We start from the raw sequence: 16,847 nt of genomic DNA on the forward strand, positions 1-16,847 counted from the left end.
ATGTTACCTGTCTCGTGCTACTTTGTAACAGTCCGCCACCCCCTCCACCTTTGTCCTAATCTCACATCGGTGTGATTTATCATCGTCGGCCCCCTACAGCGTGTGCTCAACATTCATGGTGAATTTGTTCATGGAGTATTCCCGCGAGTAATCAAAAAATTAGAATAGGAACGTGACTCACGGATTGATACCTTCATAACAAATGCACTGTACAAAACAGAACTGAAAGTCTAGTAGGTACCCTCACGAGCAAACTCGGCTTCCTCTAGGGGAAAAAGTGGCGTAGGGAAAGGGCCTTCTAACTACCATTCGAAGTCGGAAGTTTCTGAAATTTATGCCAAATTCGCATGCATTTTAATATTCAGTTCAGTACTTGAAATCAATTTACCAAGGAGTTCCCTCTCCTACGTCACTATTTCCCCTAGTGAGAGCCGACTTTGCTCGCGAGTGTACATGTATATCTTTTTGTTTATTTTCTTTACTCCACATTATGAGATGTGATGATTCCTTAATCAATTCGCTTCTTAACTCCTAAGAATCCAAAACCTCACAATTAGACCTCTACATCCAGACTCTTAGATCTAGACTTCTAGATCCAGACACAATAATTAGACCTCTAGATCCAGACCCCAAGATTAGACCTCTAAATCCAGACGTTTAGATCTAGATTTCTAGATACAGACCTCATAATTAGACCTCTAGATCCAGAACCCACGATTAGACCTCTAAATCCATACGTTTAAATCTAGACTTCTAGATACAGACCTCATAATTAGACCTCTAGATCCAGACCCCACGATTAGACCTCTAAATCCAGACGTTTAGATCTAGACTTCTAGATACAGACCTCATAATTAGACCTCTAGATCCAGAACCCACGATTAGACCTCTAAATCCATACGTTTAAATCTAGACTTCTAGATACAGACCTCATAATTAGACCTTTAGATCCAGACCCCATGATTAGACCTCTAAATCCAGACGTTTAGATCTAGACTTCTAGATACAGACCTCATAATTAGACTTCTAGGTCCAGACCCCACGATTAGACCTCTAAATCCAGACGTTTAGATCTAGACTTCTAGAGAGAGACCTCATAATTAGACCTCTAGATCCAGACCTCATGATTAGACTTCTAAATCCAGACGTTTAGATCTAGACTTCTAGATAGAGACTTCATAATTAGACCTCTAGATCCAGACCCCACGATTAGACCTCTAAATCCAGACGTTTAGATCTAGACTTCCAGATAGAGACCTCATGATTAGACCTCTAGATTCAGACCCTACAATTATAGCTTTATATTCATACTCCACGATTAGACCTCTAGATCTGGACTTCTAGATCTGGACCTCTAGACCCATCAATAATTCCTAGAACAGTAACTGCAATCACGAGAGATATTCAGACTGATTTTCTAGGAATAGCGAAAAATCCGAAAGCAAATCCGGGTCATGTCAATTATTAACGAAGACTGACGGTTACAGGATTTCAATTCGTTGATAATTTATCGCTTGAACAGGTTACGCAAATCCTATTAGAAGTAATAGACAGTGAAGCGGCATGTCAATTAATATTCCGGAAACTTTGGTCGAAAAGATTTCCATTTAACCAAGCTCCATCTTCGCCAAACGAAAAAGTGGGTACGCATTTGTCTCATTCCGGGCCCGTTCGCGATCACCCCTAACAGGACGGGTGAAGTATTTTCCTCCTACTAATTTCCTTCCGTTGCCTGCATACGGGAGCAGACAGTGAAGTATCCCGTTCCACTAATTTCACTTCCTTATGCGCATGGAAAAGTGCTTCCTTCTTCGTACGGCTCTGAATCTTGCGAATTAAACGCGTTCCTTGCGCGCTCGTTCCCGATCGTAACTGATTTCCACCCCATTCCGCTCATTCCTTAAGAGGAAATACAATCGGAGAACGCCGGTTACTACAGCCCATTTTCACGATTGGATGCGGGTTAAGTGAATTGATACCTGACATCTTTGTAATTAATAGAACCCTCTGTTGTACGGTGTGTCTGTGTCCCAACGTATCTGAATTCCTAAATCTCTGAACTTCTAGACCCTCAACTTCCTACAAACATCGATGTTTAGAGGCCTGGGATCTTTAGTCCTCAACTTCCAAGATTTCTGAATTCGTAGGTTGTATATTCCTAAGCTTCTAGATACAGAGACTCCCAGTTTGTACGTTCCTAAACCCCCAAGTTCCTATGTTCCTAAACCCCCAAGTTCCTTAAATATTAAATCCCCAAGTTCCATGGTCCCTAAACCCCTAAATTCTTAGACCTAAGATACTAAACCCCAATTTCCTAGGTTCCTAGACCCCCAGTTCCTAAGTTCCTAAACACCCAAGTTACTAAGTTCCTAAGTTCCTAAACACCCAGGTTCCTAAGTTATTAAACACCCAAGTTCCTAAGTTCCTAAACACCCAGGTTCCTAAGTTATTAAACGCCCAAGTTCCTAAGTTCCTAAACACCCAAGTTCCTTAGATATTAAATCCCCAAGTTCCATGGTTCCTAGACCCCTAAATTCTTATTCCTAAATTCCCAAGTCCCCAGCTTCCTAGCTTCCAAGTTCCTAGATTCCAAAACCCTAAGTTCTTAGACCTAAGATACTAAACCCCCAATTTCCTAGGTTCCTGAACACCCAAGTTCCTAAGTTCCTAGGTTCCCAGAAACCCCAAGTTCCTTAGATATTAAATCCCCAAGTTCCATGGTTCCTAGATCCCTAAATTCTTATTCCTAAATTCCCCAGTCCCCAGCTTCCTAGCCTCCAAGTTCCTAGATTCCAAAACCCAAAGTTTTTAGATCCTAAATTCCCACGTTCCTAAGATACTAAATCGCCAAGGTCCTACGTCCCTAGACCCAAAAGTTCTTATGACTTAAATTCCCAAATCCCTAGACCCCCCAGTTGCTAGGATCTAGTATCCCAAATTCTCGAAGTTCCTTCAGAAACGACAACTAGAAATACCATCGAGAATTGAGGAAAGGGAAAGCAGAGTACAGGAGGTTCACGGAACAACGGCTGAGTAACGAAAGGACGAGCGTGTCCTGTTGGACCTCGAAAGGATGGGGCACAGGTGGAAGCAATTTATCTAAACGGCAGCTTTCTGAGGGCACTCGAACCGAAAGCAAAGTCCATCCGGAATATTACTGGCCGCTACCGGCGTACCATTACCTTTCTACGCTTTGATTCTTTTGTGCATGGCCAGCCGCACCGACGAGATTTCAACCCTTTCCTACTCCACGATTATGTGGGCGGACGTGCAAGCTCCATATTGAAGCCGCCACGGATAAAGATAAAAAGAAGAACGCCGTAAGAGTGGACGTATTTAGGGATCCGAACCGCCGAAAGAAACAGGTTTTGGCTCAGGTCTGACGGAAATTCCTGTCCTATTCGACATGGATGATTTTCTGCCTGAAGAACCTTAATTGTTAAGAGGGGAAATTTCATGAACTCGATTCATCGACCTCCGGTTAGATGACATAAATAGTCTCTACGGAGATCGAAATAAATATTTTCTGAAGTATTTTAACATTTCATGATTTTCTTGTCAATTTCGAAACGAACAATCAGATAAGATGAGAATATAATTCTAATGAGATTTGTTAATGGAACACAGCGGTTCATTCGCTTAGCCAATTGAAGACCTTAGCTAAACTGGGAACCAATCTGATTTGCTGACATTTTTACGAAAGCTATTTCAAAACGGTCCATGTGATTCACGTAACACTGGCTATTTTTGGTCACGGCTGTATTAATAAAAAAAAAAAAGGTACAGCTTCCATGAGATAATTTCATTTGATTTAATGTAATGTCCTTGATTAATGATCCCGAAATAATTAACCGGGGAAGCGAACAAGGAATTCTAATCACCAACATGCCAGAAAGGCGAGCACGAGGAAAACTGGTCCGGCAACCACGAAAATCGAGAAATCAGGGATTATCCACATGAGAGACGGCTGGCATTCGAAAATCGTACCGCGCACTTCAACGCATCCGGGGAGAAACATTCCGGCATGAAATATGCCCGACATGCCAAGCAGAAGTTTCGGTCAGGCTAGAAGTCTGAAGTGATTGGTCCCTCTCGTACCTTTTCTAATATGAAAATTCCGACCCCCCGGACAGAACCAGGGAAAACAATTGCACAGAAATTTCATAATCCGCTGTCCTGCACGCGAAAGAACATTTAAAAAAATAATACTGGAAGAATAAAAACAAATCGTTACAATGTACTGACCACTGATGTGGATAACGAAACTAAAAATAAGATTCATTACTTAGGCCCTTACGTAGATGGGCTTATCGCTTCCAATATCCACGAAGTTTCCCAAAAGGTGACACTGGCACCAGGCTCTTAGAGCTAAAAAGATAAGATTCCCACCGAAACACTTTTTAAATTAGGTTTCCCGACAGGAAAGCCGGAAACGAAGGTAGCTCTCTTGATAGAAAAGAAGAAGCAGGTTGCTTCCGTTGCGCTTGTTGTTGCCATGCTCTTCCGTCAGCCTTAATCGAGAAAATGGGCGTACCACGCCGCCTCGCACAGAAGGATGAGCGCCTAATCTTTACGAATCGGAAGCCCAACAGAAGCCCATTCATAGGTTGGGATCGACTTAAATCCCGAGAACCAAGTGTAATCTACTTAGGTCGTATAGAATATAATTACTGTGAGGCAACACCGTGCGGGGATTTCGATCCTTTGTGCGGTAAGAAATTGCAGTCAATTCTGTCGATATGACTGGCTGACTGGCCCCTAACTGTATCGAGTAGTCGTAAGACTAAAGGACAAATACTTACAGTCAGTCTACTGAAGTATCTACAAAAGTACACGGACATTATTCCCACTATGGAGCGTAGTAGCTGTAATTACCCCACAATACTTCATAATGGGCGTGGCTACTCGAACTATGGGCAAAAATGAGCGTGGCTAGTTCCAATATGGGCAAAATGGGCGTGGCTACTACTCCTGTGTGCCAAAATGGGTGTGGCTACTACTCCTGTGGGCCAAAATGGGTGTGGCTACTCCCCATGTGGGCCAAAACGGGCGTGGCTACTCCCCATGTGAGCCAAAACGGGCGTGGCTACTCCCCATGTGGGCCAAACTGGGTGTGGCTATTCTCACTGTGGGCCACAATGGGCGTGACTACTCTCACTATGGGCCTCATAGAGTGAGACTATTCCTCATTGTGGAACGTAACAGGCATGATTCCCCTGATATGAATCACAGTGGGCGTGACTATCACCAATGTGGAGCCCTTTAGGTATGGATTGCTTCATCTGTGAACTCCTATAGACGTGGTCTTCACCTAGTACGGTTTCATAAAATACAAAACACATGAAAAAAGAAGAAAAACTGCTATAATTTGCGATATGAAGTAAAAAGAAGTGAAAATCTGAAAAAAACTATTCACTCTAGAGAGAAGAATCAAATAAATATTTAAGTTAATGAGAAGCAACTAGCAGGCATCTACTGTGCCCTCCAAGGTTCTGTTTGTTCAACACTTTAGGTACTGGTCCCGTATTTATTCTTCGCGCAATAAGTCGTGGTGGCGGGGAACTCCTGGCCGAAAGTGAATCGAGTTACCCCCGAGCTTAATACTTCCGGCTAGCCCGAGGGCGCTCCCTTTTAATCGGGACTTTTAATTCAATCCGTTGGCCCCCTTTTACTTTAAACTGATTAACGGTAACACTTTAAAACAGAAATTAAAACCCGTGCATTGCGAATTGATTAAACGGGGGCGGGGTTCTCGTGAACTTTAATAATCCCTGGAAAAAGTATTTACCGTGGCACGATGCACACGTCATCGCAGCCCCGAGAAATAATGCGAGTCCAGTTGTTGCGACTGCAGACACAGTGATCGAGATCGATATGCAGCTAGACGAATTGTCGGACGTCAGAGGAAACAAGCCCTAATATCGTGAGTGCTGTTTTGCACTTTGCTTTATTAGATGGGCAACGGGTCCCTTCTACCCCTTTGTCACAGTTTCTTTTTGATGTGCCATTTTCTGCTTCGTTCCGTCCCATTATCCACGAATGGTGACCGTGTTGCGCCACTTATCCTTGCGGGCGCGCACGTTCGTGGCTCGAACCCTTACGAAGCGGTGCATCTTGCCGGGCAAACGTAAGCCAGCGTAAACATTAAGGTACCCCTTAAAGGTGCTAGTGGCAGGAGTCAATTATTGGACACCATATTTTTTCGAGCAATTTCTTTCCTCTTTTGATCTCCAGCCTTCCATTGAAAACGATCCATTTCAGACAATCGTGGATGTTCGATATTATATGTATACCACGTTTTTTGTTCCCTTTTTATGCCATATTCATCGAACTGTTAATTCTGACAAATTTGTACCGACAAATGTACAAAAGGGCGGATTGAATAAAATTTTAAATATTAAAATCCATCATTGCTTTGGCACACAGAAATGACACAATGGAAATCGGAACTGAATAATAACCGAGCTATGGAGAAAATTTGATGCATAAATAATTTCCATCCGCTCCACGTCCACGTAGATTTCACACTGATTCATTGATACATGAGAATAATGTTTACACAGAAAAAAAAATGTACCGTGAAAAAATCATACTGAAAGCTCGAATATCGAAATATTACGCGACATGTAAATGGAAAATTACCCGCTACAGATACGTTTGTATTGTTAATGCAATACGTATGTTAAATTGTAAAGAGTTTTAGCACGCATTGTCAGGATATTATCGACGAAAATATTATATACCAGTGCTGGCACGGTATTAACGGCAAATTTTATGTCAATTTAAAATACAATCGCCAGTCGAAGGATTATTGGGTGGACCATGACGCACAACAGTAAACGGCAGCAAATTCCGTTCGAAAAATCGATTATCCGGCAAAAAACCAGGGTACACATTTGCAAACAATAGTCCCAGTAAGCAATCACGCTCATATCATTTCGACGTTCGGGGAAAGCGAAGGGCAGCCAAGGGACCGAGGAGTTGTCGTCGATTCATAGTATGCTCCGAGCGGGAGAGGACGGTTGGTCCTCGGAGATTTTCGAAGGAGGAGGAAAAACCTTCAAGTGAATCCAGACCGACTGATATCGAAAGGAAAGGCCCCGAAGGCACGGACCAACGGAAATACGACGTTGCAGGCGGTTCTTACCCCATCCCTCCTCCTGGACGCTTTATTCAACCAAGAAAACGCGACAAATGGACGTTTGTGCGAGGCTGAAACATTCCTTTACAGTAACCATCCATAGGACAACCGTTGCTCTCCTGCCTCTTCCACCATCTAAAGCCCAGCCTGCGAGGAAAGGTGACTTGGGAACGTCTCTCCTATTCCTTTCCACCTTCTTTCCTCTGATTCCTTTTTTATCTTCCCATTCCATGGTCCTTGGGATTCCAAGAAACACGGTCCACGCTTTCTTGATTCCAGATGGTCTATAAAAAGACGCACGCCTCTGCGAAACAATAATTTTCCAAGTAGTGGAACTAGGGGATGACAGAAAAGGTAAGTTCCTCGATCGAGGATCGACGACCATTTATACGATGAAGATGATACTCGTCAAAGGAGCACCCAAGATCCCACCCACCCATCCCCTGGAGGAGCCAGAAAATAATCTCGTTCGTTCGAGCAATTTCTTCCACGAGGATCAGAAACTTTCCACTTATTCCATTTCCCCTTTCACCATCGAGTTTACTAAATCCTATTTTTCAGGGTTTCCCTGGATTTTGCCGGGGTTTCTTCGAGCCCGCGATTCTGGATAGGCTTCTTCCGCTATCGTGGAGCTTTTTTACCCGGCTGCGCGACGAAAAGGTGCCAGGAGAAACGTTCTCCCCCTTTTTTTCCTCTCTGTGAACATATTTCGTTCCACTTCGTCACGGATAATGTCACTACGATTTCCGATCGCTGGTTTGAAGTGCAGTAAATCCTCGATGAATGCTCGAAGACTCCTCGGCACTGAACGTTAAATGTTACATAAACTAATGACCATATGCAGCTGAAACAATTCCAAGTTCTATCACTGTGCTAAACCTCTAAAGGTTTGAGTTACACCTGAGGACCTCTCGAGCCATCGAACACTCATCAAGGATTTACTGTACTCTTCTGTCCGCTAAAAATCGTGATGCCTAGTCGTGGGCTCAGGTTTTCGTCGGGCCAACCTGCGCAATAAAGTGTCCTACAATGCACAATGAGCACGAAATAGTCGAGAATTCGTTAATGTAACGGCGCAAAACGACAACGTGGGGTCGGATTCGGTGACAAAGCCGCTTCCTAGGACAGCTTCAGCTCTTTCTTTGAAAACGTACACGTTCCACTTTCCGACGGACCACAGGAGGGAAAAAAGCGCGAAATCGTTAGCGGGCTCGAAATTCGAGCCGCGCTGCGAACCGTGACACATCAGGTGCGCCTGGAGATACGAGGAGAATCGTTAGTTTCGACGCGGAAGCAACGAAATTTCTGCGTGAACACGTTCTTTCAGAGGGTTCCATTGTCTTCGTCGTGACATTCCGAACCCTCTGTGAGATACAAGTTGCTCCGAGAAACTATATCTGTCACCACGTTTTGTAAGAGCATCGTAAGCCCCACCGCTCGACGATGGGCGGAGCTTCATGTGGGCGGGGCTTACAGTGGGCGGGCTTGCTTTGATTCTACCCGTCACGAGGAAGAGGGGAGAGCTAGTCAGCAATACAATGATGACGAAATGATGTCCACTATTCTCTATAGGCTCAATATCAATCCCGTTAGGCGTGCTTATAGAGAGGGAACACTGCAAAGTTGATCCTAGTCATTTAATCCTATTTGTAGCTAATTTAATGGAAACATCATCATGACTATGACACCAAAGCTGTTAGTAATTTCAGAAATATTTAATCCCTTAGTAATTTATAGACACGAGTATCAGCGTGAACGAAGAGTAAACATCGGAATCACGATCGCGTCGCGGGACTTACGACTTTTTTTTTTTTTTTTTTCGTTTTTTCGATCCAGCCAGGACCATGATTAACGAGGCTGGCTACAAGTTCCGATGCACCCGGTGCACGCGGCGGTGTTGCCGAGCGGTAGGCGTGCATCATACGCGGCTTACGGAACGCCACAGCTGCATCTATCGGGAGGGGGCGCGCCTAAACTTCCGACATTTTTTCCCGCGATCGGCCCCAACGTCCCGCGAACACGTTACATCACCCGTGACTGACAATAATAAATATTTTCCTCCGACGTTGCAAAATACCCGATCGACAACGAACTCTGTTCGCCCTTCAGGGGAGGGGGGAGACATTTGTTTCCGACAACGAACCGGAGAGACGTGAATTTACGAGTGAACACCGAAAGGAGGGTCCGCGGGAACTGGGTCGAACTTAAATGACCGCGATTTTTTCGTGGTCTCGCGTTGCTCGACGTTGACACATTCTGAGAATCCTAATTAATATTCGTCAGCACATTGTCCAACCCTTTACCACCACTCCCAGCCCTGTCAGAATTGCTTTTTTCCTGATGGACAACAGGTGTTGAAAAAATTAATCTCGGCAGCCGCTGCGACAGACTGTCGTTAATTTCTCCGCGGTAAGGACAAAAAATGAGAAGCGAATTAATTACTACGAAAATATCAAGCGATTAAATTTCGTTTTTCTTCTCCAATGAACTGCATCAGTAAACAGAACACCATGAAAAGAAATCTTATTGTAATAACGAAGTATCGCTTATCTACAGTAAATCATCGATAAGTGTTTTCGGCATTGGCGAGGAAAGGTCCCCAGGTGTAACGTTGATTTTTTCATACGATTTAGCACAGTGATAAAGCTTGTAATTATGAAGCTAATGGTACCATTAGTTTATGAAATATTTAATGTTCAACGCCGAGGAACCTTCGGACACTCATCGAGGATTTACTGTACTTGTAGGGAAAAAAATTCACTTTTATTCGCCAGAATCTATTGCACGCCGACATGAAAGCATCGTCACTAGGGCAGAACGGAGACCGATTATCTGTGCTGGATTCGCGCGAGGCGGCCAATTATCAGACGTTCCGGAAGCGTGTAGCAAGAGTCGGGCTACGATCAAATTACTTTTCAGAAGGTCCAATCGCTTTGATCGGCGTTACGCGCGCGTGTCCTTTTGACGAGATTTTTTTTCGGTGATCGCGGAAAGATCGAGTAGGTCAGAGGGCAGACGAGGCGGAAAACAGACCGGTCCGATTTCAATGGACGTACTTCAAGGGGGGTCAGCGCACATCCGAATCTCCGCCCGGAGACAGGGTTCTCTGGGGCTTATTGTGCGTCACGCGCGTTTTCATTGTCAACTGTTCGTTGTCGTTGAAAAATGGAGCGCAGAAAAAGGACGGATCACAGGGAGGTCGAAAACTAGCAGCTCTCCCCGGAAAAATAATATGACACGCAAGGATCCAAAAGGGCATAGCTCCGATTTCAATGAAGCTGGCCTTATCGTTTGCGTGGATTATTGTTCGAAGACAGAACACGTTTGAAATAGAAATTCTAAATAGAGAGAAAATTGTTTAGCAGCCTTATTCGATAATACTATCATTCACTTATAACGTGGTTATTTATAGTGAACCGTCATGATCTTCTGGACTCAAATGGGCATCAAATGGGGGCCATTTTGACACAAGCTTGAATGACGAACGTGTCTTGTAATAATTAACGGGAATAAAATTTACTCTTCCGCCTACCTTCTTGGCATCATTGTTGTTATCGGCCGCGTGATGTGGCTGTGGGCTCATCGCAGCACCATTGCTGACCGCTCCGCTCTGCGACAGAAGCTCGTCGCTGCCCCTCTGTAACAAAAGAAAAAGAAGAGAACGTGAAGTTAAGAAGCAGGTAAAAGTAGCATCAATGGTGGAAGATCGGGTTGTTACCAGCGTAAGCAACAAACAATATTGTACATTAAACCCAGGCAGATTTGGCTATGGGTCAGGACTGACCAATATCCACCGTGTTGTTTCACTGACCGCTGGCCAAAGATTAAGCAACTCAGTTGAACTAATACCACCTAGCACCAGCCCAAAGCGGCTTGTTGGGATCCCCCTAGCCTGGAAACACATTTAATTCTCGCCACGAAAACCGCGATAACAAGACCACGAATACCCGAGTCTAATTCCCAGACTAAAAATACTTAAGGTAGCATCCTTCAAAGCAGGTGACAATAAAGAGTAACATCATAGAAACGGATCACGAGTGGATTCATACATCTAAAACCGACCCGTGATCTTCACGAGAAACGAACGGAAGACAGAAGCCTGCGGATGGCTCCACGTCGGAGCAGCTTTTCCTCTCAATTTATCTTGGCGAACCGGTGAAATTTAACAGAAACATCCCCCCCCACACCCGGTTGCGCCGGTGGATGCATATTATCTCGTCGCGTCGTTCAATCTGCCTCGTCGTTGCCTCGACGTGGCCTCGCTCCGTCTCGACCTTTCACCGAAGAAAATACGGGAAAGATAATTCATAACCCCGCGGTACACAGGCAACCCCCGGGCAGGCTACGTCATCCCGACGGAGAGACGGAATGGCAGATCAAAGAGTCCCGCAGGATCATGTTCCGATCTCCGTGCGTTTACGTAAGAAAAGGCAACGACGCGGATCGCGGAAAGCCGGAAGAGGGATGTGTATGTTTCCCCTTTGAAGAATATTTATGGCGAGTCGAAATTCTGCGCCACGATGCTTTCCTGGGCGACTGACGGGCAGCTTGTCATCGGAGGACGGATCCTTAGAGCTGTTCCCCTTCTTGATGACATTTTGCGTATGCAATTTATTAGGCTGAGGTAAGAGTACCAAAGATCTAGTATTCTCATATACCTTGTCTTACATTCAGCTAGCAAAACCTATTTCTACTGCTGGGGAACCATGATTTTTCATTATCAGTTGGGCTAAAGACTTCCTAGGGTCCCATGATAGGGGATCCTTATACTCATCCTAGGGTCTCTTGTAGGACACTGATGCAAGGAAGAGTCCCTAGGAAGATCCAAATATCAAGAGGCCCTAGGAAAACTGGCCCAATTCATCATGAAATATCAAGGTCCTCCAGCAGCAGAAATAAGTTTTGCTCCTACTTATCATTACAGCAATGTCTTACAAGAGTATGATTGGTCCCTATAAGGATCCCCTATCAAGAGACCCTAGAAAAACTGGCCCAATTAATCATGCAATATCAAGGTCCTCCAGCAGCAGAAATAAGTTTTGCTCCTACTTATCATTACAGCAATGTCTTACAAGAGTATGATGGGTCCCTATAAGGATCCCCTATCAAGAGACTCTAGGAAAACTGGCCCAATTAATCATGAAATATCAAGGTCCTCCAGCAGCAGAAATAAGTTTTGCTCCTACTTATCATTACAGCAATGTCTTACAAGAGACCTTAGGATGGGTCCCTACAAGGATCCCCTATCAAGAGACCCTAGGAAAACTGGCCCAATTCATCATGAAATATCAAGGTCCTCCATCAGCAGAAATAAGTTTTGCTCCTACTTATCATTACAGCAATGTCTTACAAGAGACCTTAGGATGGGTCCCTACAAGGATCCCCTATCAAGAGACCCTAGGAAAACTGGCCCAATTCATCATGAAATATCAAGGTCCTCCATCAGCAGAAATGAGTTCTGCTCCTACTTATCATTACAGCAATGTCTTACAAGAGACCTTATGAGGGGTCCCTATAAGGATCCCCTATCAAGAGACCCTAGAAAAACTGGCCCAATTAATCATGAAATATCAAGGTCCCCCAGCAGCAGAAATAAGTTTTGCTCCTACTTATCATTACAGCAATGTCTTACAAGAGACCTTAGGATGGGTCCCTACAAGGATCCTCTATCAAGAGGATTTATCATTACAGCAATGTCTTACAAGAGAATCTAGGATGAGTCCCTATAAGGATCCCCTATCAAGAGACCCTAGAAAGAGTTTAACCCAATTGATCATGAAAAATCAAAGTCCTCTAGTGGCAGACATCAGTCTACCAGAAAACTGTTCTTCCCAAAGTATGAAGGTACTTAGGTGACCAAGTGTTCTCTGTAATGTAGTGTCTCCCAAAATGATCATCAGCTGCAGGAAAAAAGAATGAGAAAAGAATGAAAAAAAAAGGCAATTGAGCAAAAATTTTCTATTTTCCGGGACAGACGAAGCGGAACAGCACCAGATCGAGACTGAGTTTCATATATTCACCGAATATGCGGGGGTGGGTTCATCCCCCGCTAACCATCTGGTCAAGTCGACTATACCCCTGGAGCTCCTGTATTATTTACTTCCCGCGGACATATGGACTTCCAGCTTCCTTCTACCAAAAGTGGTTCATCGACCGTGCTCTTATCTTTCAACTCTCTCCACCCCTACAGGGACTCTTGCGTTCATCGTGGGTCAGTGGCTCACAAAATAATCGAGTCGAAACCGTAGAAAATTAAAACCTGGATAATGAGATAATATAGGTTTATAATATAATATTCTAGAATGGCCAGCGAAAGAGGATTTGAAATAGACCTAGACAGTAAGGATATGTCATATTATTAGAAGACGAACTCCTTAAGCGAAACGTCGATCATGGAAACGAACTTGAGAGCCACTATCAGCGATCCCAAAATTCCAAAACAAGAGATTCGCTCTGGGGCTGTCTCTCATTTTTCTGTCTCTTCCGTTAGAATCTTACGGAGCGTTTTACGTGCTCGACGACCCGCACGGAATTGTCTCACGATCGTCTGGCCAGATGTCGGGAATCCCGAGGATCACACACGAAGGGTTCACTCGGTTGACAAACCAATTTCACGTCCGAACTGCAAGGCGATCCGATGAGTTCCCGTGTTGCCCGGCTGACCCTGCGCAGCCCCTGAAGGGCTTTGCCTCTCCTGTTATTTGTTCAAGAACTCGTCTGCGCGACTCGCATTAATTGCAAGGTAAACACCGCCGTTTGCTTGACAATTCGCTCGACCAAAATGTGACCCAAGACATCAGAAGACATTTTGAGGTCACTATTGTCTGAACGAGGTGTCTAACGTAAGTGTTCCTAGATCTTGACAGTGCCACCATAATCTGGAAATTCATGATTCCGGATTCTGTTTCACGACCCGAGGAACATTCAATTAAAAACACAGTGTCACGGGTGAATAACGTTAGCTCGGAGGAGCCTGTACAGAATCGCATACAAAAGACTGCTGATCGATTCCATGGAAATCCTGCCCTCGTAAAATCAAGACAAGATGATGGATCGTCTTTCTTGCCAGTTCGTCCAAACACCGGCCGACTACAAGCAGGTGATCGCAGAGTTCCGTCGAAGCACTCGTTTGCGAAATCTTTTAGAAGCCTATCGTGCGCTTGGGGGATTCGAGTATCGGATGAGGGCTGGTGTGGGGGCTATACACGCGACCCGTTGAAATAATATTAGCTCGAGATAGCCCTCGTGATAAGACGCTGAAAGTGAGGCTGCAACGTGGGACAGGGGGATGGTGGTTATCGTCTTTCAAGATGGATGGCTTGACGATGATGGGATGGGATTCGTATCGTTTCTGATAGACAGAGACCTTGGTGTCCGGGGGGTTTCAAAAAATTGGGAAGTAACTTTGAAGAGATCCTTGTGTAGGCTATCTCATTTTTTAAAAACTATCAGAATCTCTGAAGACCTTAACAAAAGTTAGTCGATATCTATGAAACACTTCAATTACTAGTTTCTGATGAAGAAGAAAATTGAGAATAATACCATGCCCTCGTACTATTCAACGATAAATCGTTCCGAAGTATCGATGAACCGTTTACGATAGAACGATCCGAAACAACGCTGCGTTACCGTCGATCCCTTCCAATCAGGGCCTCGAAAAACCGGGCAGAAAGGGTTTTTATTACCTTTTACGGTAAGTGGATCATGATCCAAGTCGCGGAACGACCTCCATGTCGCAATATATGTGGACTTGAGTCAGCAAGAGAATCATTTCCCTGGTACTTCGTCACAGATTACGTTCAAGATTCAAAGATCCCATCTTCTATTTTCAAGGGAATCATTAAGTTCATGGTAGTCCATGAATCTACTGATATAATCTACTGGCATAAGATGCATTTCTCACCCAAAAATGGTCGACAATTCATTTTTGAGGCTGAAAAACAAACCGAGTCTCACGGTAGTTCTAGCGTCTGCCGCAAGATGACCCCTAAACCGAACCCATTTTCTTATACAAGCTGATAAACGATCGCGGCTAGATCGTTACCAGTCGATTTTGCGTACTGTCACCGATTTTAGTACAAATTAGAAAGAATCAACGTCCATTCAGTTTTTCACATTTGCAAATCCTGATAAACCTACGAGCCCCTTCACTTTGATAAAAAAAAAAAAAAATATGAAAAGAAGGCGAAGCAAGCAGAATGATAAAATGAATGAAGCTGGCTGGAGGGATCCCTGAATGAACCATCGAACCAGATAACCGAATGAGGCCGAAAGATTTGTGTCATGCTGTCGTGATTTTCATCGAGACCCTTTTCTCTCCACGGCAAATGGCGTGGAAAGGGGGCAGAAATTAAAGCGCTCGTTAGGGTGAAACGCTTCGACCGATCGTCCGGGTTCGAAGCCATTGAGCCGCAAACGGACGGCAAGCGGGACTCGATATTCGAGACACAAAGACCGAAGAAAGTGGATCGTGTCTGTTTTTCGTGATTCCTGACCGGCCATATTAAATTGGATGAAGTTGGGATCGGGCGGCCGATGGATGAGAATTTCTATTCCTCATTCTTCACTTCTGAACGATGTCGAGACAATTAATTGAATGGGCGATCAAAGAAATAGGAAGTGTTGTCTGGTGGTCGTTTGTGCCTTCTTTTGTGTTAATGTCTGGTTCCGATATAACGTTTTCGGAATAGATCACGTGTTTCTAAGGTTGTTGAAACTATACGAAATTTTAACAGAATTAACCACAAGAACGGGCATTTGTACGAAATATGATTCGACATTCTGAAAGTGCCAACTATTACAATTTTGTAGCCATTATATTCGTAATAATGCAGTGATGCCCTGTACGTTCCGAAAGACGAAACTCAATCCTCATTCATCATCCCTTCGTCGACCATTGTTCCGTTTTACAATTTCATTTGAAACACGAACGTCAGGAACTTTGCCGAATAAATGGAAATTTCATTTCCCCTCCCCTAGATAATTTTTATCACGGAACTTCAGACTTCAATTTCACGAATTAACAAGGGAAGGGGAACTACAATGCCATTGTGTTCAGTGTTTCCAATTAAACAATTCAATATTCATCTCCACAAAAACATTTTCCCCATTTGCGGTCGCGGTGAACACGTGGAATATTATTTACACGGAATCCAGAGGATGCCGCAATTCCGCACGAAAAAATTGCGATAATTACCAGCGAAATACAAGTAATTCTTACACGTTGCGTTGTTCGTTTGTACAGATATTCCCTTTTCGACCCCCGAAATGCCTTGTGTTTTCGTGAAGGCACATATTAATCCAACTCATAGACAGATTTTTTGCAGTTCGCCGTGCTCTCGCGTCTACTCGCGTAACGATGCCTGGGGAAAAGAGTTTCTGCTTTTTTTCACGTTGCAGCCGGTATTTTAGTCCCCCTCCTGTGTGTGTCTCTTCGACGCCCTCCTTTTTTCGAAAGGTGCAAAAAGCCGACAAACTCACTTTGTGCTCTCCAACGCGTCGTTCGTAGCTTTGTTGCTGAAACTGAATCACGGGAAAATCGGAGTGCAAATGAAGCGCCTGCTGTTCCTTCCACTCTTTTTTGTCCTGTTCCAACAATCGGAGCTCTGACCATCGTCAAAGCAGACAAAGAAGCTATGATATTCACTTCGTCGTTGCACAGATATTTGGTGACTATTCGCCGACGAGTCACCGATGACTCTGCCAT

The 16,847-nt window shown here is 44.3% G+C and overlaps 1 protein-coding gene across 1 annotated transcript in view; it reads right to left on the reverse strand.

Moving 5' to 3' along the window:
- LOC107186114 (polypyrimidine tract-binding protein 2) overlaps positions 1-16,847 on the reverse strand; it is a 224,829-nt gene that overhangs the window by 113,552 nt on the left and 94,430 nt on the right. Inside the window, 1 exon segment of the mRNA XM_015573922.1 lies at positions 10,674-10,778. Within this exon segment, the coding sequence (XP_015429408.1) occupies positions 10,674-10,778 (105 nt within the window).

This window comes from Dufourea novaeangliae, unplaced genomic scaffold, assembly GCF_001272555.1.
Source record: "Dufourea novaeangliae isolate 0120121106 unplaced genomic scaffold, ASM127255v1 scaffold72, whole genome shotgun sequence".
Classification (NCBI taxonomy): domain Eukaryota; kingdom Metazoa; phylum Arthropoda; class Insecta; order Hymenoptera; family Halictidae; genus Dufourea; species Dufourea novaeangliae.